General features: G+C 39.4%; 1 protein-coding gene across 1 annotated transcript in view; it reads left to right on the forward strand.

Moving 5' to 3' along the window:
* The window catches only part of ADGRV1 (adhesion G protein-coupled receptor V1), a 522,964-nt gene that overhangs the window by 436,794 nt on the left and 60,597 nt on the right, over nt 1-25,573 (forward strand). Inside the window, exon 87 of the mRNA XM_055312783.1 lies at nt 20,765-20,886. Within this exon, the coding sequence (XP_055168758.1) occupies nt 20,765-20,886 (122 nt within the window). The remainder of the gene's footprint in view (nt 1-20,764; nt 20,887-25,573) is intronic.

Genomic DNA, 25,573 nt, shown 5'->3' on the forward strand with positions numbered 1-25,573 from the left:
TTTGGTTTTGATCTCTGGCAATGATAAGCTTTTCTCTCCTTTTAGGCTCATTAGAATTTACTGGTTCTTTCTGAATCATCATCCAATTCCTATGTGAGGAATGATTCATGGATCAGGGAAGGAAAATTAATTTGTATAAAAAGAGGAAGTAGGTGATTACAAATCTCTTTCTTATAAAATCCCACACATATGTTTCAGTATGTTATATAAAAACGTAAAGGTGGCTTGGTCCAGCTACCTATGGATAAGCATAAATCCGAGGTGTGTGGAATCTCTGATACTATAATGACCACTTCTCTACTTGGGAGCATATTCGAGGATAGATGCTTATTTTTTTCTGAGGCTCCATTTCCTCATATTTAGAGTGATCACTATATGTGGGACACCTGGGTGGCTCAGGGGTTGAGCATCTGCCTTCGGCTCAGGGCATGATCCTAGGATCCGGTTTCAAGTCCCACATCGGGCTCTTTGCAAGGAGCCTGCTTCCCCCTCTGCCTGTGTCTCTGCCTGTGTGTGTGTGTGTGTGTGTGTGTGTGTGTGTGTATCTCATGAACAAATAAATAAAAGCTTTAAAATAAATAATTATTGCATCGAAATTATGAAAAATCATTAGAAACTTGTTATAATTAATATATGATGTGTCGTCCCTTATACCCTAAAGTTGAGTGGCTTTTTCTCTCTGGACATTTTGAAAATTTCAAAAAGAATTTCAAGAAACTCAGTGAAATCCAAAGGAAAAAGAAGAAAGGAGGGACACCCAGGTGGCTCCGCAGTTGAGCATCTCCCTTTGGCTCAGGGTGTGATCCCAGGGTCCTGAGATCGAGTCCCACGTCGGGCTCCCTGCATGGAGCCTGCTTCTCCCTCCACCTGTATCTCTGCCTCTCTCCCTCGTGTGTCTTTCATGAATAAATAAATAAAATCTAAAAAAAAAAAAACCACACACACACACAAAAATAAATAAATAAAATCTAAAAAAAAAAAAGAAGAAGAAGAAAAGGAAAGAGCTCCTGGCAAATACAGTACAGTCTGTGTTGTATTCTCTAGAGATGGCCGCCGTCCGTTATTCCCCTCCCTTTGTATGTGTGCCACTCCTTACATAAAGCAGTGGAGTCTTTTTTCCCCTCCCTTGAAATCTGGATTGGCTCTGGACTTGCTCAGACTAGTATAACATGATTGGAGTGAAGCTGTCCCATAATGGGCCTAGCTTTTAAGAGGACTAGCACTTTCAGCTTCCTTTCTCTTGGAAGTCAGCCACCAGAAGTCCAATTACTCTGAGACCACCATGGTGTTAGGAACCCCAAGCTAGTAGTGTGGAGTGGCCATGTGAATAGACATGCTTGGCAAGTTGTTTCAGGAATCCCAGCTCTGATTTCAGACATGTGAATGAAGAAGCCTTCTTGTAGGTTCCAGCCTGAGTAGCCACCACACAGAACAGAAAAACTGCCCAGTCCAGACTGTAGGACTGTGAGAAATCATAAATTATCTTAAGCCATTAGGTTCTATAGTGCTTTATTATGTAGCAATCAATAACCGAAACACTCTGGTTCTAGGAGCATTATTATTCTCACATCAAAATGTCAAGTATGTGATTGTCACTTCAAATTTTATTGCTTGCATAAATAGACATGGTTTATAAATAAAAATGGAAAAAAAATATAATTTTTTTCCCAAAGCAAAGTTGATGCTTCCACTAAAGCAAAGTAAAAGTAATCTTACCTAGTAACAGTATGTGCTTGAATAGGATCCAGAATGACCAATATAACAGGTTTCACATGTCCTTGGCAATAAGCTGTTTGCAGTCTACTCCCAGTTCCATTGCTGAAAAGAAAATAAAAAAACAATGCCTGGGGGCCTAAGGAAAATCCCAGAGCTTCTCACTAGACAATGAACAATCTCTTCCACTTGAACTTGAAAAAGCTTTGTGAGCACAGTTCAGTCTTCCCACATTTTGCCAGTAATGGTAGAGAAAATTCAGAACATTTAAAGAAACCTTATAGATGCTCATCCTCTGCTTAGATTTTTATCTAGGATGTCGGTCTTCAAAGATTTGAATTAGAAATCTTTGAACCTGAAAGATGACATGTAATCACTGAATGTTTGTTTTCTGCAGGATTTGATAATATTTTTTAAAAACTTTTAGAACAATAACATCAAGAATCAGTTTCCTAGGGCTTAGGACATCCAAATAAAAAGTAAGAAATAAAATAATAGAGTTGAGGGGGTGCCTGGGTGGCTCAGTCAGTTAAGCGTCTGCCTTCGGCTTAGGTCATGATCCTGGGGTCCTGGGATCTAGCCCTGCATTGGGCTCCCTGCTTGGTGGGGAGCCTGTTTCTCCCTCTTCCTCTGCCGCTCTCCCTGCTTGTGTTTGCGCGTGCTCTCTCTCTATCAAATAAATATTTAAAATAAAATAATAGAGTTGAGAGAAAACTTAAATTTCTGTTTCAACTTCTGATTTACACATATAACCAAAGAAAAAAATAGGACTGATAATTTGTAGAAGAGCTGGGTCTTGCTAGAACTCAAGTTTGCTGAATATCTTTACCTCAGTGAACTGCCTTTTACCTATTCTCATTGGATACTGATGAGGGCAAGGGTAATGCTCTACTGAGGCTGTTTCAATATGCAACTGTTAAATTCAATTTACATTTGTTTTCTAGGTGGGCAGAGAGCAATGAGCATGCATGAGATAAGGTTGAAAGAAAGAGTAAAGAGCTGACCTACATATAAGTAGCAGGTGTGAATTATGCCCTAGTGGTCATAGTCATTATCCTCAGCACCACTGACAATTAAGGCTCACCGTATGCTAGCCACTGTGCTAAGCATTTTGTATATATATTATCTCAATTTTTATAAGAATCCGCTGAGGCAGATATTATTATTCCTGCAATCAAACAAGAAAATCAGGGAAATGAGAGGCTTAGAAAAGTGTCCAAGTTTTAAAGCTGTTAAATTTGAACAGTTGGGATTAGAGCCACTGGTGACTCTCATGCTCTCCAGAGCTGCCATTACTGCTAGCACTGGTACTTCACCCCTTCTCATTTTGTTATCAAAAGTTTCATTGAGGGCCGTGTGACTAGTTCAGTCAGTAGAGCTTGCAACTCTTGATCTCAGGGTTGTAAATTTAAGCCCCATGCCCAGTTTAGACATTACCTAAAAATAGAGTCTTTAAAAAAAAAAGTTCCATTGAGGGGCACCTGGCTGGCTCAGTTGGTAGAGAATGTGACTCTTGATCTTATAGGTTCAAGCCACAAGTTGGATGTAGAGATGACTTTAGAAAAAAGTTCCGTGGTACCTGGGTGGCTCAGTCAGTTAAGCATCTGCCTTAGGCTCAGGTCATGATCTCAGAGTGCCGAGACCAAGACCACATCTATCAACCCCATATCGTGTTCCCTGCTCAACAGGGAGTCTGCTTCTCCCTCTTCCCCTCACCCCACTCATGCTCTCTCTCTCTCTCTCTCTCTCTCTCTCTCTCTGATTCTCTCTATATAGCAAGTAAAGTCTTTTTGAATGAATAAAGTTTCATTGAGAAAAATAACATGTAATTATTAAACCTAGAAAACACTAGTTCCATAAAAGTAACTATTAGACTCCATTTCCCAGAAGGAATTTGAAGTGACCTGGTCTGGTAAATTATTCCTTCAATTTCAAATTTCCAAGAAAGACTGCCCCCTCTCTGTATGGTTAGTAAACACACCTAGTTTTCCTCACTATTCTCATATAGTGCAGACATAATGATAATTAACTTTACAGAGCTGTTTGAAGAATTCAATGTTAATTCATATAAAGTGTTTAGTATACTCTCTAAACCATACTAAGCACTCAGTATGTGTTAGTATTTTTATTAGCATAACAACTCTTTCATGTGTAACTGATATGGAATACAGTCAGATATATAGCTCCTATGTCCTGTTTATTTCCTAAATATCTCCCAAATATGCCTTCCTTTTTTTTCTTCATGATTATGCCCGGTATATCAGTCAGCTTGGGCTGCCATAACAAAATACCTTAGGCTGGGTAGCTTAAACAATGGAAATTTATTCCTCACAGTTCTAGAGTCACGTCTGGGGGCTGGTTACTTCAGCTCCTGACAAAGCCCTCTTCCTAGCTTGTATGGCCATCATCTTGCTGTGTCCTCACATGGAAGAGAGATAGTTCTCTCCTGTCTCGTTTATAAGTACACTAATCCCATCACAAGGGTTCCGCTCTCATGACTTAATAACTCTGTAAGTCCCCATCTGCAAAATCATTACACTGAGGGTTAGGGCTTCCACATACAACTTTTGGAGGAACACAATTCAGTCCATAGTGCCTGGGCTATCTATATTCCTCATCAACTTCTACCTAGATAGTTGAGACTGATATTCTCAATTCTTGTCTGTCTCCACTCCACACTGAACTATCTAAAAAGTGAAACCTGATCACATCATTAAAATCATTCAGTAGTAATAACTGTAGGATAAAAGGAAAATGTCACTCTTACCTGCATAAACTCTCTGTGTACTCCAGCCTAAAAGTGCTGTGATCTCTGGTAAATCTGGACTTAAACAATGGGGCTGAATTCAGCCTCACTTGCTGAGTTCATCAGTTATGGTGGTCAGAGAGGAGAGAGAATGCAATTGAAATTAATTTCCATCTTGATACACATCGTGAATAGGCTTCAGTTGGGTGTTAGCAGAAGACATGGCCAGCATGGCATACATATGGTCAGTGTCTAAGAGCATCACAGTGGCATTCTTGCTTAGGTATGTTGCATACTCTTTGACCTTCAATGTAGTTGGCATCTTCTACTAACATATGCATACCATTGCCATTCCTCAATTTGACCCAATTGTTTATAATTTTTGTACATAGGCTGCATTTTTTATAGATTTCCTTGACAGTTTCTCTGCAAATTAATAAGAAGTTTAAATTTTAATTTTCCTGGCATACTCCACTCTCTTAAAGGACTTCCTCCCACCCCCACCCTTCTTTATCCTGGAAAAATTACCAATGAGGCATTTCTTCCTTCCCCTTTGAAAACTACATAAAACAGTTATTCATGTTTAATGCTTTGATCTAAGGGTATATTCATTTCTTTTTTAAATCGATAGATGACTGAAGTCTTCTATTCAGCTGTTGGCTGATGAAAATAAAATTTCTGATTTTTTTAATGTATCACTCTCAAATTTGTAGTCAGACCATTGCCAAAGAATGTATATAAAACTCTACTAGAGAGTAGAAAAATCATTTTTCAAGGCTGTTTTATCTTGGGATATTTATGGCATCAAAAACATTATGCTCTAGGAGCCACCTCATTTGATGTCATTTTGGTGATCCTGTAATACACCATGACTCTCTGTAGTCAGCCAAATCCTAAGTTCATTGGTGTAAATTCCATTCTCAATTTGCAACTTTTTCATGTATTATTTATTGCCATTTTCATCATTTAGAGGGAGTTCCAGCTTATGACTCAATGCCTACACAGTTCTTTAACATATATATACTTACAAAATAATTGCTTGATCACACATTAATCAGCTGGTACAATGTTAAAGATAGGATCCAGAAATAAAGGAAAACGGAGTTGCTAGAATTAGGGAAATAGGAAGTGGGGATGGGTAATCTACGGAATTAGCAATTGCACCATAAATTTCTTTTAAAAATGTATAATTGGCATAATGTCTGTGATCATAATGCCATACTTAATAGTTTACATATTATAAGCTATTTACATATTATAAACCATAGTGACCCGAGGAGCAGGAAGCAGCTCCCACTCACCTGTGACCTGTCGCTGTGTGAGCACCTACACTTTATACACTGGGGTACTGGTGAGAGTCTGATAGTTCGGGCTCTGTGAGCCAGATCAGGAGCACCAGTGCCTCCAACTGCCTATGGACGCAGACTAGCGCCAGGCAACGGTGGAACCCTGGGGCGCCACAGTTCTGCCCACAGTGGGGCCCCATGTCATCACTGTGGTCCTGTGGTTGGCGGGGTCCAGTCAGCCCCTAGCCCTTCACCCTGAAGGCCAAGGGTATGAGGGGAGTTCCTGTCACCACGCTGGATGGGAAGGTATGCAGGCACCTCCCACGTCCTTAGTTCCTACCCTCAGGCCCTCCAGGCCACCCACCCTTCTCAGTAGACTGGTGTCCCAGCTGTCCTCCCATCTCCAAGGGTTCACAGCTTGGATTTTGCACTTAAGAACATTCGAGGGGCTCCTGGGTGGTTCAGTCGGAAGTTGTTTCCTTTCAGAAGTACACTATCACCATATCAAAAGTGAAGTTTGAGTTTCATTGAGCCAGAAGGCAATAACAAACTTGGTCTGATCCTTTCACAAAAGTGCTCTTTCAGTTACCTTATCATAAGTGAAATGACCTGCCTCATAAAAAAAAAAAAAAAATCACTTTCCTTACAACCAGTTCCAAGAGGCCACTCCTTCCAATTAATAGGATGTCAAAAATATCTGTGCTCCCTTCCATAAAGTTACTATGTCCCTGGGTAACAATTTTTCCTATTTTTAAATCTATGCTTCTTGCTTATACCACCCTTTTCCTATTCATCTTCCTGTGGCTACCATTTCTCATGCTAGCCCTCCTTCCTGGATCACAATTTCCCTCTCCACATCTCTCTCTGAACACAACCTCTCTCTGCCTGTCTCTCCCAGTTTCTTATTTCCACTTGTTCTTCATTCTCACTGTGACCTCCCTTCCCTTGACCCTGTGATGGGATAGTCCAAGAATATTCTCACTAGCTCTTTTGATTTCTTCACTGACTTGGCTCCCTCCTTAAGAAATTTGCCAATCACCAGTCCAATCTATGCCACACACTTCTTTCCTGTTTATTAACTAATTGATGCTGCTCTGTAATGGATACTAGTTTATTCTAACCGAGCCACCTCTGCTTCTCAAAAATCCTTCGGATTATCTCTCATTGATTCTTAAGTAATCTTTGAAAAAGATTTCACTGTGCTTAAGTTTGGTGCTTATTACATGCTAGTCTCACTCTCTCTTCAAAGTATGAAAACAACGTGATGTTATCTCACTCAACTGTCCTTATTTTTATCTGATCATTTATCTGTGTTGTGTCCCTTCTTTACCACTTTCCTGCCATTTTTAAGTAAGGCAGTAAATAACTCATTTTCTCTGAAGGCAACCCTCCCCATTGTGCCCTTCATCTGTTTTCCCTTTTCTTGGAACTTGCTTCATTAAATTTTCCACAGTTCAGTCTCTCTCTCTCTCTCTCTCTCTTTCTCTCTCCCTCTCGCCCTCTCCTCCTCCCTTCTCCCCCCCCCCCCACATCTTTCCTCTTCATCTAAAAACAAGCATCACTTTTCACTGTCTGGAAAGAGCTTACTCATAATGCCATATCAAGTTACTTCCCTGCCTTTCTCCTTTACCAACCAACTTCTTTTTGGGGGGGGGGGGAGGTAGGGAGGGGCAGAGAATCTCAAGCAGGCTCCTGGAAGCCTAGTGTGCAGCAGACCCAGGGCTCGATCCCATGACCCTGAGATCATGACCGGAGCCAAAATCAAGAGTCGAACACTTACCCGACTGAGCCATCCAGGCACCCCACCCACCAGCTTCTTGAAGAGTACTTCCTGTACCCTTCACCTTCTGTTCACTGCTAAGCCTCAACAGGATCTTCCTTCTTCTCTTTCATTCATTGCCTATAACCCTGGACACCAGATCTACTGACTTCTCTCCTAATATCCTTATCCTTATACTCTTCTGCACAGATCAGTACTGGTAACTGCTCTTCACTGAATAGTCCCATTTCCCTTGGTTTTTATGATACTTTTTTTTTCCCTGCTAAATCCCAGACCATGCTTCATTCTTCTTGTGACTCAGAACTCTGGAGTATATATCTTTTCCAGGGATTGCCTTGGCCTTTATTATTATCATAGTGGTAATTTTCAAATCTCTGGGCTCGAGCCCAACTTCTCTTCCTAACTTCTTCCCTGTCCTCTCCCTGAGAGTAATATCTTCTCCTCAAGTACATTTTCATCATCTTTGCTCTTCCACCTGCCCCTCCTCTTCTGATGTCTCTATTATTCTTTCTCCTCCTTCCTCTTCTTGCTCCTTTTAATCTTCTGATTTTCCTAACCTGAAGCCAATGTAACTTAACTCCACAGTCATAGATTTTTAGGTCAGTAATTGTCGGATCTGACTGATCCTCAAATCAGACTTTCAGAAAGGTACCTGATGGCTCCATCAGTAGAGCATGTGACTCTTGAGCTTGGAGTTGTGAGTTCGAGCCCCACGTTGGATGTAGGTCTACTTAAAAAAAGAAATCAGACTTTGAAAATTATGGTTTAATGAGAGGCCCCTGGGTGGCTCAGTTAAGCTTGTCCAACTCTTGATTTTGGCTCAAGTCATGATCTAGGATCATGAGATGGAGCCCCATGTCGGCCTCTGAGCTCAGCGCGGAGTCTGCTTGAGATTCTCTCTCTCTCTTTCTGCCAATCCCCACCCTCAGATGCATACATCTTTTTTTTTTTTTTTATGATAGTCACACAGAGAGAGAGAGAGGCAGAGACACAGGCAGAGGGAGAAGCAGGCTCCATGCACCGGGAGCCCGACGTGGGACTCGATCCCAGGTCTCCAGGATCGCGCCCTGGGCCAAAGACAGGCGCCAAACCACTGCGCCACCCAGGGATCCCGCATACCTCTTTTTTTTTTAAAGTTATGGTTTAATGAGTCTCCCTGTAGACTTACTGAATTAGAATCTTCAGTGATCAAGTCCTAATATCTGTATAATTTCAAGTTTTTCATTGTTTTCTGATTTGGGGGTGTGACTATAGATAGAGTGTCTGTAACATTTTGTGTACATCCCATTCTTTCCTTTGTAGGGGCTCTCATCTGCCCTTCCCTTGCCCAAGGCTCTCCTTATTTCCCACTTTGACCACAGCTGGAGTTGCCTAACCAGTGCCCTGGCCTGCAGCATTCTCTTTGCCAAATGATTTACTTTCCTATGAGATGATGCTTGGTTTTGATAAGGCCACACCTCTTTCTCAGAAATTTTAAATGGCTTGCCTTTCCTATAAAATGATTTTGTATTGCTGTACCTAGCCCACAAGATGCCTTCCTGACCTAGTGCTACAAACGTTCTTTACATTAAGCACCTTCATTGACCTTTAATTCCAATCAAAAGGACTAATTTACACGAATTTATGCCTATGCCTTTTTTGCCTCTTTTGCTGATACCAACTACCTTAATGTCAATATGTACATGCTCAGATAGAGCTCAGCTTCAAGTCTCAGCTGAAATTCCTTCTCCTCTCCCAGGACTTGGTGATACTACCAAGGCGGGTAACTGTCTCTTTCCCTGGGTTTCTATTTAACTTTGTCTCTCTCTTCTAATACTTATCTTCTGCCTTTTATTATAGGGTGTGTGTGTGTGTGTGTGTGTGTGTGTAGTATTTGAAAGAATATCCATATGTGATTCATCCTCTTATCTGTCACATTTTATCTAATACATTTTGACACTTGCTAAAACATAATTCTTGAAAAACAAGCAATAGCCAAAATTTACATAAAACTATTGAGTGTTCTGCATTTCAACCATTATATCCTCACTGGATACAGAGAACCTTATTTGGGAGATACTAATATTACTCTCATTTTACAGATGAGGAACTTGTGTCCCAAAGCAGTGAAGTGACTTACCAAGGTTGCACAGCTAGTAAATGGCCTGCAAGTAATCAGACTCCAGAGTCCATGCTCGTACCTGCAATTCTATTTTTCTTAGGAATAAATCCCAGTCAACCTCAGTCAACCTCAGTGCATGCCTTTTTTAAATAAAAAAAAAGAAAAAGTAATTTACCAGGGGCACATATTCAAAACAGATCTTTTTCTTTTAATTGAATTTGACAGAAGCAAATTATAAAATTTATTATCAATAACCTTCAGGAAAGCAAATGATGTGATTCATAATTAGGATGCACCAACCTCCAGAAAGAAGTCGAAATTGGATTGTAGGGAAGGGCAATCGCTGAAGAGCAACTTAAAGCCCTATTGTACAGTTATGTAAAGATAGTGTAAGTCAGTGTGGTCATAAATTAACAAGTGATAGAAATGAACAATTTTTGATCCTTATACTCATTTAATTATACAGTTTCTAAGAAGTGTGGTGGTTTCTCTCTCTCCATCAGTTTCCCCCTTAATGTCAGTGTATTTGCAAATAAACAATCTGTGGTTATATTAAAGCTGCTTTACCAACCTGGAAAAAAATTGTTTTTTACAACTGTGTTTCACAAACAGTCTAACAGGATAAACTCCACCTGGTTTAAAAAAATAATAACAAATGGATAGAAACAAAAAATGTAGCAGGATCTGTCTAGCCTATTAAAGATGGAGTCAAAATAATTTTTAAATAAAGATGGACTCAAATAGTAAAAATGGCTCTTTCTGGGAGCTTGGGAAGCACAGTAACCCAAAAAACTATATGGCTGCTCATTAGTCTTATCTACTAATGCCAAAACTGTGGTACCTAGAGTTAAATAAATTCCAATGCTCTTATTTGTTTTCTTTCCCTGAGGAAGATAAATTTAATTTTTTTTAACTTTTTTATTTGTATGTAACACAAGGTTACAGTAGTTTCAGGTATAGTAATTAATAGTAATTCAGCAACTCTACGCATTCTGCTGTGCTTACCACAAGCACAGCTCCCATCTGTCACCCTACAGCACTGTTACAGTATCATTGACTATATTCTTTGTGCTGTACCTTTTATTCCCATGACTTACTCATCTCGTAACTGAAAGCCTGTACCTCCCACTTCTCTTCACCCGTATATATCCACATCTTCTTTATCCAATGCTCTCCCCCTTGGAAAAAGAAGTGGAAACATACAGCTTTAAGCCAAGAACAAAATTAAGTGGTAGCATCTATCTTACAGTTGCTACTAATATCAGACACCTGTAAATCAGTCTAACCATTAGCGATTTAAATTCCAAATGAAAGACGAGAAAAAGAAAAAAAGCTGGAGTTAAGATCTCACAAATTTTAAGGTCTGTCTGCATATGACATTGACAGCCAAATGTGCAAAGAAGACTTTAATGGTATACCATTGGGTACGATTCACTTTGATCAAATTATTTTGATCACTAGTACATAAATATTATCAGTATAGATATTACTGGTTTTTTGGACAGCCTCCTTCTTTGTAAATGATACACATGGCATTCAATCTGGTGATTGCCCTTCTTTCTTAACACAATGGTCCCTCTTTTTTTCTCTGTAAGGGCTTGGTCCATGGTTGTAATGAACAATAAGATATTAGTTTACTTCCATACGGATAAAACTCCCAGCCACACCTGTGGGTACTGTGCCAATGAACAATGATAAGCCTGTATATAACACACACATCATACCACTTTATGTTCTGTTATTATTGTGCATTCCTGAAAACAGCCCTATATGTGGTTTTGGTGTTAGTTTTCTCAGTTTACAGATATAGCTATATAAACAGAGAGTAAGTAATATCCCTAATGCTTTTGTGAAATATATTACATTATTTCTAAGACCAGACAATGCCCTGATAATCTTATAGCTATAGGGAGAAGACACAATTAAGCACGAAACAGAGAAGATCCAAAGGATTTAACTAAAGTAGACTTTTTAAAATAGTAATATAGTAAAAGATATAAAAATAAAATAAAATTTTAAATTTGTGTTACAGTTTTGTAATATGATAGCCAGAGAACCGAATTAAAGGAAATAAATGTGAGGTCAGCTGGCATTTATCCAGAATGAGGGTCTACCAGAAAACAATTCTAGAACTGACATATTTAACACACTGTAAAAATATTTTCTTGAACACATCTTTAGTATTAATTTTTATGAGACATTGTGTCAGAATTGACTCAAGACTTCAGCATTGAATTTGAGCCTGTTAAATCCTAATGACTGCTATGTGATGTCCTATCAAACCATCTATAAAACATAACTGGCTATTCATGACCAAATACATAGTAACCTAATTTCCAAAAATTATGAGGCCATATAGCAAGATTCAAAATATAGATGTAGGCAGGTTGAAAGATGCATTGTATATATTCATAGTATTATAAAAGCTAAGTGTGTTGGAAATTGTTGTTAGGTGCCTGAGCATACCTGGAGATGAGTGTTTTGAACTCTTTAACGGCTGAGTAACTGGTAATGTAGTTAGAAAACTAGGTTAAACCAGTCCTTAGTTGTTAGCTGGCTGGCCTCATGCTCGTTTAAAAGATCTCCTAAAAATTCTTGTCATAATGTCATTTTGTGAAATATTTATGAGGTGTGTTAAAAATTACTTATGTTGGCTGTGAACCCAATGATAATTCTTCCCATAGTTCCAAGACATTTTCCTCACAAGAAGAAAACATACCATTGAACCTTTTCCTTAAGTATCACAGACCTATTTTACTCCCCTCAGTAGGGTATTATCTAGCAACTTGGAAGGACATGGCTCAAATGGAATCACTCTAATAACAGTTTGTGCAAGGTCCATGTGGGTATGTCTCATCTAACTTGATTATTCTCCTTAGATTCAAAATTATAGTCTGCAAATTGAAAATTATATATAGCTTTTGCAAGGCGAGACCATAATTCTAGGCTTGTACTGTTTTTTTTTTTTTTTCATTCCCAATAAATCACACTCAAAGTGGGCCTGACACTGGACTGTCCTTTGGCATCCAGGAAAGCCCTAAGTCAATTGTTGACCAAGTGCCACTTGCTGTTTAGGTTCTCTGCAGACCTTGAGATTCCTCTGAAAATTTGCTCACATTCCTCCTCTTTACACCTGGAAAGTAGACCCTGGGCCAGTATGGATTGACTCTCTTCTCTGCCTGCAGATCCAGTTTTTCACCTGTGCAGATCCTTCCAAATTAGGCTGGCTTCCTTCATATCTCAGTAAGGGTCAGGGTAAATCCCTGCCAGAAGGTGGTAGGTGGAGGCCTTTACTATCAGTTAGGTTGACTGTACCCACTCTATGTCCAAGATGTCCTGCAAGCTACTTGAATTACCTTCTAGCTAGAAGTTTACAGTTGTGAGTCACAAGACATTGGTGAGACTCACTGGCAGCATTTTTAAGCGGGATGGGAAGGGCTAGAATAGAATAGAAAAGGGGAGGGGAGTGGGAGTGAATGGAAGACACTGAGAGGCCAGTCTAAATCCACCGGTCAGGAAGTTTTCAGTGATGGTTTGGATATGGTGGAAATCACAGTCCACAGTCTGAAAGCAACCCTCCTCCAAGCGTGATCTTCAGACTACATCAGGTAAACGGAAGGGTTCTTTTTTTTTTTTTTTTAAGATTTTATTCATTCATGAGAGACACAGAGAGAGAGAGGCAAAGAGATAGGCAGAGGGAGAAGCAGGCTCCATGCAAGGAGCCTGATGCGGGACTTGATCCCGGGACTCCAGGATTATGCCCTGGGCCGAAGGCAGACGCCAAACCGCTGAGCCACCCGGGGATCCCAACAGAAGGATTCTTTAGCTGAATGGGTTTGGGAAATTCAGGTACAAAAAAGTTCAATGTGTTTTTTTCTTATGTGATTTTGGGACTCTTCAAATATGCAGGAAGGGGCTGTGTATAGCCATGCGCTATTTCCTGAACTTGACCAAAGTCATCATGGTCATGAGAATGAGGATGATAGTAGGTAAAGCTTACTGAACATGTGCTTTGTGCCAAGCTCTGTGACAACCGCCTTACATGTTTGCTTTCTCCCCCACATTCCCCATGTGGTGCCGCATTTGAGGGGAAAGGAGGCATAGGGTTCAATCTATGGGACTGGTGGTACTAGTTGTACTCGGAAGGAGGAGAAAGTCTGAGAAGAAGGATACTAAATTCAGCTTTGGATGAACTTAGCTGAGATGTGTTGGGGATCTCCAGGCCTGGAGTTCCAGAGCTCAGGAGAGATGGGGGTGCACATTTGAAAATTGTCCCAAATCACTCATCGAAAGAAAGTGACTGTGGAGATTTTAAATGTAGTAAGGATGGCGAACGGAACTGAAGAACCTGGTGGGGAGTGGAGAGCAGAGATGTATAGTCTAGCCTGCTGGAACAAACATCTGAGAGCTCTTAAAGCCCATCTGGAGAACAGGGAACCTATCCTAAGTCCTGTGGCTCCTACCCCCAGATACAGTTGTAAATGTTTGTAGATTCCTTATCTCCTCTACCCATAGCATCCTAATGCTGATTTGGCAGTTCTGTGAAATCTGTGTCCTGTTGTGTTCTTCTATGACTTGAGGTTTATTTGCTGAGAACGCTGGTGGGTGACCATGCATTGTGGGGTCAGTGTAAACTCTTGTTAAGAAAAGCTTAAGAACACAATTAATGTGTTCTCACCAAGAAATGGATCAGATCAGCGAAACTTCTCTGCCTCCAAGTATCTGTTAATTTCAGAGTAAAGGCCCATAATTTAGAAATAAAACCTTTTGGTATCTTTTTTTCAATTACCTTTTTTTCCTCACTTAAAAATAATGCATGCCTGTTGTTGGAAATAGCCTCATAAATATCTTAAATCTACACATTATTTCACAGCTGTGTTCCTTGTTTTACATTGATGAGTTTGTTTTAGTAGCACATCCAAATTGTTAGAATCAGAAGGTCAGTGAGGTAAAATTAAAACAAGTACTTTAGAAGATTGTAAACACAGAATAAATTTCAGCCTCATGTAAATGAGGTGTGATTTCCATAATAAAGCCATTATTGTTGTCACTGGTGCATAGCAATAAAGTCAGGGCTGCAATTACAAAGAGAAGAGATAATACAGCACCATACTTTCTTTAAAAATGGCAATTAAATTCATTGAAATCATATTTTCCACTAAAAAATAAAGAGATTTTATGTATTCTCACTGGAATCTACAAAATCCCATAAGTAGACTTCTTAATGATAGTTGTACTAAATGGCACATCCACTTGCTGATTTTTTTTCCTTTCCACAAGTTAATTTCTTTTACTAAAACCTTTTCAGACTACTTTGTTTTTCACATTAATGACTCCTTGCTAATTTAAGTATCTAAATTGAGTACTTTGAGGATTTGATTTTTTTCTTTCTCCCTGTCAAAAAACTCCATCTTAACACAAGTCTGCATTTTTTGGCATAGCCTTTTAAAAAAAAAATTTTTGTAGTAAAATATACATAACACAAAATTAACCATTTCAACCATTTTCAAGTATAAATTCAGTGGCAAAAAGCGCATTCACAATGTTGTGCAACCATCACCACTGTCCATTGCCAGAAGCTTTTCATCAACTCAAATGTAAACTCTATGTCCAAAAAACAAAATTCCTGTTCCCCATTTCTTCTAGCCCCTGGTGACCTCTCTTCTCCTTTCAGTCTGTTCTAGGCACCTCGTATAAGTGGAATCATGTAATATCTGTCCTTTTGTGTCTGGCTCATTTTACTTAACATCATGTTTTCAAACATCAATGTTACAACACATGTCAGAATTTCATTCCTTTTTAAGGCTGAGTAATATTCCATCATTTGTATATGCAATAGCAAGCATTTTCATTGCAAACATTTTCACCAAATAACTAATAGACCAGAAGGAAATTTGGCCATAAAATATAAAGTCAAGAAAAATAAAACAGGATTCATTGAAAAAGAGATAATGAAATATGAAAAATGAATAACAAAATTAAAGACTTTATTGTGAAATACAGAATACTTGAATTTATTTATTTATTTTTTTATCTATCTATCTATATATCTATCAATCAACAGACTCCATGTCCAGCATGGGGCTTAAACTCATGACACCGACATCAAGAGTTACATGCTCTACCAACTAAGCCAGACAGGCACCTCTGAATACATTTAAATGAGTGTAGATTCACTGTACAGATAACAGGCTTTATTTTGTGTCATGCATTTGTCTTCCAAGTCTTTCATTCATAGTATTATGCTCTTGTTGGTTTATTGATTCATCTTGTTCAGCATCACCCTTTTACTTGTTTCACTAAAATTTATTCTTTCATTAACAGAGTTATTGGTTTCCAAATACTAGGATGCATATTTGTAACTGAGCTTTGAAGTGCGTTGTGAAAGCCTTCTGCACTGTTGGTTGTTCTTGGCATATTGTCACATGTTCGTTGACAGACGTTCCAAAGTTCTGTGGGAAATGTGGGTTCAAAACTCTGCCAGTGTATAGACCATTTTGAGGGCCAAGATTTGTATAAAATGGAAGTACTATGTCAGTGGAGAAATGAACCCAACCGTCAACCAGTTATCTGTTTTTTTAGGCCAAAATTGCTTAATGGCCAGTCAGTTGCTTGGCTAAACTGTTTGCCCCAAAAATGCTTGCAGCAAAAATGTTTATGGTAAAAATACCTAGAACCATTGAAATTCTTTTTTCTAACTAATTCACCTCTAAACATAAGTTTCTAACATTGCCAGTTATAAATGCCTGTTTTGGTAAGCATTGACTTATACATACAACAGAAAAGTTATGACTAGTTCACCAAATATGAAATGTCAGCTTGTGAAGTATGAAACTGAAATGATTTTCATTAAGTGAGGCATTAATTTTCAGTTTGCCATATGGAATTTACAGTAGCTGTTAAACAGCAACATGCGCCTCCCACTTCATCACCATCCCCCATTCCCAATAGCCCTTCTCCTGTGGCTGGTTACTCTACACCCTAAAGAGGATGAAGGTACCTCCTCAGAGGTGGTTAGCCATAAAGTGATGAAGTTTAAGTTTTAGGGCCTCTCCCTTGCATAGGCCCCTTCCAAGATTTGATACCTAATTTTTTATGTTTTGGCAATTCTTATTTTTTAAGAAGCTTCTCCAAGTTTTATAAACTTCAGGTCCACAGAATCTGGATGTGCCTCTGGATATGTTTCTTCCTTCTGAAATCATGTCCTCACCATTTCCACCACTGCTGGAAAACCAGCCTGGGGTCTGTTGTTCAATATACTGAGTTATTTATGACTGACTTTCTTTCTTGCAGAGTTTCTGATCTGGGGTGCCAAGCTACCACACTTTTCTGTGGAGTTCCAGAGAAACATAGGCCATGGATGTTTCTAGTCAGTCCCAGTATGCTCTCTTGGCTCTCCCGCTGGGCTTTGTCAGCACACAGTACTTGTTTGGCTCTAGGCACTTCAGAGGAACAGGCAGGCCAAATTTTGAAAATCGGGTTCCTAGTTGTTCATGCAAAATATGCATGTCCTTTTGTACTCTGCACAGAGCCATAAATAGAATTTTGTACTTACGCAGTGGGAACAAAGAATGCAATTGCCAGACTTGATATCTAATCTTTAAAAAGTTTAATGAGCAAAGCATAGGAAGTTTCCTAAATATTAGGGTATCTTGTCATAAGTAAAAATGAGCCTCTGGCCCCTTATCAAATTGTGTGATTTCATTAAATAAAAATAAATTTTTATAAAATTTAAATAAATTTTAATATATTCTCTCCTGTCAGGCTGTAAAGCATTAATGACAAAGGAATTATTCATCTGTATAAATTGTATTTATTATTCTTTATTCTTATTTTCTCTGTAACCTAGACCATTTTATATTTTTTATGAAGGGTATAGTTGGGAAGGTACCAGCATACTGCCCTTTTAAAGGCTTTTTTCTCCTCAAAAAAAGGAATGCTCAGGTTCCCTGTTCCTGCTCCCCTCCCTCATTCCCTTTCCTTCCTTTCTCTTCTAGTGTTTTTTCTTTCCCTTTTCTTCCCAAAGAATCCCATCCTAAAGCCCTCCTCATAGTTAGTATCCACAGAAAGGTGTTCAAGCAACAAGTGTAGGAACCCCTTCATTGTGAGGGGGGCATCTGTATGAGGTGTGGATCATCTGTGCAAGGGAAGGAATGACGGCACCAGGATATATACTAAGAATAATGAGAAATAGATTTCTTAACAGAGAAGATATTTACAAAAATTAAAAGGAAGAAAATCGGAATTAACCCTGTGGTGTTGGATTGAAATTAGAAGTATTGGTACAAAAAAAAAAAAAAAGTATTGGTATGACCTACTGAGGTTACTAGAAAGCTCTAGTACTCTAGTCATCTAGATGTAACTGTGTGTGTGCGTGTGTGTGTGTGTGTGTGTTCATATGTGTAACTCCATATATCGTCTAGCTCTGTCTGCTAAGAGGACTTAGGGGCAGAAACACCCCAATAATAGTATACCTAGCACCCAATCTTGGTTTCTAAATACCATATTCCCCCAAAAGAAACCAGAACTGGATTAGGGAAAATACAAGATGAGTGTAAAACATCTGGTCGGGCCAGAAATCAAGGAAGTACTTACAGAATGATGAGTACATCACAAAAGGCACAGAAGCAGTCTTGCGGGGGCTCCCATTAGTCAAATTTAGGATATTTGGGGCATCAACATAATAATAATGGACAATAACCCATTAAATAAATTGAGAATATATGAGTCCATATTATAAAAATAAATAAATGAGTAAATCCAACATTCGATAGGAGAAAGGGTATTTATCCACACAAATACTTAGTAATCACAAAGGTAAACAGATTAACTTCATAGGGGAGAGTGTATACAGCCACTACCTTAATCAAACAACCTAAATGAGCAGCCTGAGTAATGGGACAAACTGAATTTTTGTGCTACCCAACAGAATGCTATAAAAAGAATCCAGCATCCCTTCTGTGATTTCTGCCAAACTTTATAATCTGAATCACAGGAAAACATCAGATGAACTCAAATTTAAGGACACTCTACAGGAAGAACTGGCTGGTAATCTTCAAAAGTGTCAGTCTTGAAAGCCAAGGACACACAGATGCAGGGTTTGGGATTAAAGTAGTCTGCAGAAGCATGTCAGCTGGACCTTCCTGCTACAAAGGAGATAATGGGAACAATGGACAAATCTTGAACGGGATCTGAGGATGGCAGTAATAGATCAGTGTTAATTTCCTGATTTGATGGCCCCATTGTGGTTTTTTAGGAGAATATCTTCGTAGAAAATATACATTAATGTATTCAGAGAGGAAGGGCACCTGGGTGGCACAGTCAGTTAAGGATTCGACTCTTGGTTTTGGTTCATGTCATGATCTCATGGTCATGAGATCAAGCCCCATGTTGGGCTACATGCTTAGGAGTCTACTTGAGTTTCAGTCTCCCTCTCCCTTTGCCCCTCCCCTCTCTCTCAAATAAATAAATAAATCCTTTTTTTTTCTTAAAAAAGAAAGTATTTAGACAGGAAAAAGAAAAAAAAAAAACAGAAATAAAGTATAGGGACACCTGGCTGGCTCAGTCAGAAGACAGTGCAACTCTCCATCTGGGGCTTCTGAGCTCTAGCCCCATATGGGGTGTAGAGATTACCAAAAATTATAATAATAATGAGGGCAGCCCAGGTGGCTCAGTGGTTTAGCACCACCTTCAGCCCAGGGCATGATCCTGGAGACCTGGGATCGAGTCCCACATAGGGCTCTCTGCATGGAGCCTGCTTCTACCTCTGCCTGTGTCTCTGCCTCTCTCTCTGTGTGTCTCTCATGAATAAATAAATAAAATATTTAAATAATAATAATTATAAATTTAGAAAGTGTTTTTTTTAGAAAGTGTTACTTTAAAAAATATATTTAAAAAATACAGTATTCAGAGGGTGATGTGGGATTCGGTTGGCAACTTTCAAGTGGTTCAGTAAGAAAGAAAACCTTTGTTGTCGTACTGACACCTCTTCTGTGAGTTTGAGATTGTTTCAAAATAAATTTTTTTAATTGCTAAAGTGGAGTTATTTAATTGTTCTGATTTCCAGAGTGCATGTAGATTCCAGGCAGCAATTGATAATGTTGGGTATACATGGACCTTGAGGTCTGTACTAAGAGTTGTCGGTGGTGTGGTCCACTCAGATGTCTTTCAACAGCTTGAAATATATTTATTTGCAGCTGCCATGATCTGACTCGCTTTCCAAATCTTATATAGCTTGCCATGTCAATATTAAAATCCCCCTTTTAAGGTTATTATTCTATAATGTACATCTCAAAGACAAATGGAAAGAAAGCATAATGAAGTCGTTGGCCCCGAAGAAATCGGTCCTGAAAACTACTGAAATAAATTGCATGAGAAACAATGGGTAGAGTAAGCTTAGTGTTGACAATAGCCAACCTGTCACTTCATCTTTGCTCTAACATTAACTTTAAAGTTTGGTGTCTTGGGACACCTGGGTGGCTCAGTGGTTGAGTGTCTGCCTTTGGCTCAGGTCATGATCCCACGGTCCTGGGATCGAGCCCTACACCAGGCTACCCACCGGGAGCCTGCTTCTCCCTCTGCCTATGTCTCTGCCTCTCTGTGTCTCTCTTGAATAAGTAAACAAAATCTTAAAAAAATAATAATAAAGTTTAGTGTCTTTTCTGTTAGTAAAAAAGAGATGAGAATATCCTTTTTCATGACATACAAACTGCTTTTTGCATCCTTTCTGCTTTAAAATTCGAGTCAGACTACACTAATTTCGGGAGCACATCGCTGCCTGCCTTTTTCTGGTGAAGAGCTCTTTCAAAGGGGATTTACCTGGGGTTGAAATGGGATTGCATCTCTGTAGTTGTTCATGGCACTTCCTGAACAGTCCAGCAGGTGGTAGTCTAGGAGAGGAACAGTTCTCATTCTTCCCCATCCCCCTCACCTACCAGCAAAACAGAAAGAATGTAGACTCAGCAATGTGCCTTCTCTTCGCTGGCATAAGAATGGGATTTCCAAGGTTGTTCTTTCAAAATGGGTACTTGGGCATACAGAGTATCATAAAAAAAGAGCCAATTTGCATCTGTGTGTATGTGTGACTATGCAGTATACCAAAGCTCAAAAAAAAATGTTGTCTTTTTTTTAATTTCTAGAAATTCCACTGGTTTTATATCTCTTTGGCCTGATTTCTGTGACATGGCTTTGGGGAGGCCTGCACATGGCTTACAGACACTTCTGGATGTTGGTCCTCTTTGTCATTTTCAACAGTCTGCAGGTAAGCTTACAATTTGGTTACTGATGGCACACGTGTATCCTAACGAACACAGTGCATGGAGTTTCAAAGTCAAGGAATCAGGTGTCTACACACAGATGAATTCTTAAATACAACGTCATGCCGCATTGTAGAATAAAATGATAGGGGGAGCTAAATCTTTAATAACTGAAATATGGCTTCTAACTTGCTGATTGTACAGATAGGGAAGACATAAAATATTTACCCTCCTTTATTTAGATAACATCTGAGTAACTACAGAATCATATTTCTCTTTCAGCAAGATTGATGTTTGTAAACTTTTCAGATGGTAGCCATGGAGGACCTATGCACATACTTGAATGGTGGCTGAATCTAGAAGTTAGATAGATTGAGGAGTGAAATAGCAGTGTTCAAGCAGTCCACTCTCAAGTCTGCTTAGTGAAATGAAAGTGTTTTGGTTCACTGAAAAATGATTGACATCCTCTAAGTCTGGCAATGCCCAGACTAAATTAGTTTTGTGAGCGTGCTTGGATAGCTAACTAGAAATTATATAACTGTAGCAAAAATTAAAGCTGACTTTTTTAGTGCTTTTGTTAAAATGGAAAAAAGTTGCACCCTGAAATTAACAAATGGAACAAATGAACTCATTTTCCTTATTTTCCAAAGTGAAAAGATCTGTCCAGACCAAAATAATTTCTTGAGTTTAGCAAAGATATCTCTAAACAGTCCTTATTTTGACCACCATCTCACAAGGAACACGTGTAGAAAAACCTATTAGGATTATAGCATACAACTAAAATAAGACTCCAAGCATATTTATTTCGGTTTAATTTTGAGGAGACAGTTTATTCAGTGACACCATATCTTCCAGCAGGGTGCCTAATCAAATCATAAAATGGATTTAGGAAGGGCGAAAATACAAAGTAACTTGAAAGTGTGGCATCAAGTTGATACAAGTACATACACAGACATCTCGCTTATAACAATAGTGATAATCAAGTGCCTACTGCTGGCACATTGTGTTAGCACTACCAGTACCAGGATGAAGGTGACAGGCCTGCACCTCAAGAATGTGATGATTCAAGACACTAAAACGATTACCGGTAAGAATACACTCTGGCAGGTGCAAACAAAACATTTTAAGAGCTGAGTGAATGGCCTGTTTACTCCTGCCTGTACTAGCATTTGAGATGAGCCCCAGAAGTGAGCCGCTCAGGTCAGAGACCCTGTCTGGTCACCTTTGAATACCTAGGGCCTAGTGAAACTATCACCAGGATCCACACTGACAGATCCCGGATGTATTTTATTTGGTGGACACACAACAGTACACAGAACAGTGTTTTAAATTGCTTACTATTTGTTGCAGACTTTTAAAATTGAGAAATCTCACATAAAAACCCAAATTTCTGGCTTTCCTTTAATGACAGTACTTGCTTGACAGCAATTCTCAAGTCCTAAGTAGATGCTTCCCCCTTTAGATGGGGCGTGTGACCTTATTACACATGATAGACTACATTTGTTCATTTCACCTGCTCGTAAGTTTGTGACACCTTTAATGGTGATGGAGTAAGTGATGAGTGTATGGTTAGAGATGGGTATTTCAGGCAGAGAAACAGCATTAGCCCGGGCAGCACAAAGGGAAAGTGATTCATCTTGCCGAGATTTAGCCAGGAGTTGGGGTGGGGGTGGAAAGAAGAAAGGCTTTGTAGTCAGGAAGGTAATGCTCGGCACAGAGGCGGACAAGGGAAGGTTGGCCTCCATGCCGTGTTACTGTGCTTGGGATGGGATGTTACACTTCAGCTTTTAAGCAGTGGGAAGCCATCAAAATTGGAGTTTTTGTTTGTTTTGTTCTGATTTTTTGTATTTTGTGAGTTTTTTAGCTTTTAATTTTTTTTTAAGATTTTATTTATTTATTCATGAGGGATACAGAGAAAGAGAGAGGCAGAGACACAGGCAGAGGGAGAACCAGGCTTCATGCAGGGAGCCCAATGTGGGACTCGATCCCAGGACTCTAAGATCACGCCCTGGGCTGAAGGCAGGTGCTCAACCGCTGAGCCACCCAGGTGTCCCTTAATTTTCTAAATTTTGACTGGGAGTGACACGTTGTACTACTTGTTAGAAGGATAACTAGAAACATTTAGGAGGGTATTGAAATGTGGAACAGCTCCAGTTAGGTGAGCGACTATCATATTCTAATCTCTAACGCTCTGGCAACATATCTGCAAATAGAGAGTAGGTGGTAGGTTTGTAAATTGTAAAGGTAACCATTAATGAAACTTGGTTAGCCAGTAAAATGTAGGAATGTGGAGTATGAAAGAACAACATTATTTAGAAATGCCCAGCTTCGGGCACCTGAGTGCCTCAGTGAGTTAAGGGTCCTACTCTTAATTTTAGCTCAGATCATGATCTCAGGGCTGTGGGATGGGATTCCCCACTGAGCATGGAGTCTGCTTGAGATTCTTTTCCCATCCCTCTCCCTCCCTCTCTGTTCCTCCCCCTTGCTCACGCATGTCCTTGCTCACGCATGTGTTTGCTCACTCTTTCTCTCAAATAGTTAATAAATAAATAAAATCAGAAAGGAAGGAAGGAAAGAAGGAAGGAAGGAAGGAAGGAAGGAAGGAAGGAAGGAAGGAAGGAAGGAAGGAAGGAAGGAAGAAAGAAGAAAGAAAGAAAGAAAGAAAGAAAGAAAGAAAGAAAGAAAGAAAGAAAGAAAGAAAGAGAAAAAGAGAAAATGCCTGGCTCAGGTGAATGGCCAAGCACCAACAACTTTAGTCAACATGAAGATCACATCCAGTGCAGGGTTCTAGGAAATCTGCACTGAGCTTGGTGAGTTGGTAAGATGTGGAAGACAGTGGTAAAGCTACTAATATTTCAGTAACTAGGTATTGGGAGAGGGCTAGTGAAAGTGATTATTAATGAAAGGGAACCAGGTTAGAAGAGTTTGGAGTTGCAGATAGAAAAGAAAACTTCAAAAGAAGACAATATTAACTCTGTCAAGTGTAGCAGAGAAGGTAAATAGGATGAGAGCTGAGGACAGTGTGGTCCAGTGTAGTGCTCCCCATCTGGTTTGTGGACAAACCAGTGGTTTGTATCAGAGTCACACGGATGACTGGTCGGAACACAGATTGTGGGGCCCCACACCCAGACTTTCTGATACAGTGCATCTGGGCAGATCTGAGAGTTTGCTTTTCTAACAAGTCCCCAGATGATGCTGATTCAGCCGGTCTAGGGACCACAGTTTGGAAACTGCTGATAGAGTAGAGCAACTGGACTATCTGGTTGACTTCAGCTGAGTCACGGATACAAATATTTTTCTACTTTCTATTTTCTTCTTCTGTGAAATGGGGATAAATACTATTTAGGATTACGATGTGATTTAATTAAATAGCATAACAAATATAAAGCAATCGTACAATATTTCACACATAAGGAATGGTTATTTTTATTGAAGAGTTTAATTGAGAATAGAGAGAAAGTAATAGCTTAGGAAGAAAGTTTGACTGGTTGGTTCAAAGGAGATTTTTTGTTTGTTTTCTTGTGTCAAGAAACAACAAAGGAGACACTGACAAGTGTAAGAAAGATTCCGCTGTGGCAAGATCATGGACACAGCAGGAAGAACAGAAGTGATAGAGGGCAGGGGAGAGATATTTTGCTCTCTGAGGCTAGGGAAGGAGGGAAGAATAGGGAAACATGGAAAAACCATTTTAAAGCTAGAAGTGTGGAAAGTTGGAATTTGCATCTAATGCACTCTTTTCTCTGAAAGTCAGGAAGCAGGGACATTTGCTGAGAAAAATATGTTGAAAGCTTGAGCTAAAAGCAATAAAAGGTGGGACGCCTAGGTGGCTCAGCGGTTGAGCATCTGCCTTCGACCCAGGGTGTGATCTCAGTCCCAGGATCAGGCCCCACATCAGGCCCCCACAGGGAGCCTGCTTCTCCCTCTGCCTATGTCTCTGCCTCTCTCTCTGTGTCTGTCATGAATAAAACAAAACTGTTGGGCATTAAGCAATATTTCACGGGGAGATATAAAGGAAATCATTATGGTCTATTTCTTAGAGCACCTTAAAGCTAAGTGTATGTAAAAACTAAAAACATTTCAAATTCACATGTAATGAGCTTAATTCCATCTATGTGGCACTATTGAAGCAATGAGTTTCTGTATCACTCTGGCACATTAGTACATTCCTGGTACCAGGACTCAGTGAATCATTCCTAAAAAGAATACCTGTTAAGAAACACTTAAAAATATTATTCCACTAGCATTTATTGGGGTTCACTTAGTTTATAAACTGCCTCATGTCTTCCACTTGAGCCTTTTTCATGGTATAGGACTATTAAGATGAAAGGTATCTTTTTATAATATTCTGAAATTTTAAATATTTATTATTTGATGCAATTTTTAAAAGGGAATTTTTTTTTCAGTAAACTCTATCCCAACATGAGACTCAAACTCACAACCTGAGATCAAGAGTCTCATGATGGGATGCCTGGGTGGCTCAGTGGTTGAGCATCTGCCTTGGGCTCAGGATGTGATCATGGAGTTCTGGGATCGAGTCCCACATCAGGCTCCCTGTGGGGAACCTGCTTCTCCCTTTGCCTTGTCTTTGTGTCTCTAATGAATAAATAAATAAAATCCTTAAAGAAAAAAATTATCATGTTTTATCAACTGAGCCAGCCAGGTGCCCCAAAAAGAGAGTCTCGGGAATTTTTT

Source organism: Nyctereutes procyonoides, unplaced genomic scaffold (assembly GCF_905146905.1).
Source record: "Nyctereutes procyonoides isolate TBG_1078 unplaced genomic scaffold, NYPRO_anot_genome, whole genome shotgun sequence".
In the NCBI taxonomy this organism is placed as follows: domain Eukaryota; kingdom Metazoa; phylum Chordata; class Mammalia; order Carnivora; family Canidae; genus Nyctereutes; species Nyctereutes procyonoides.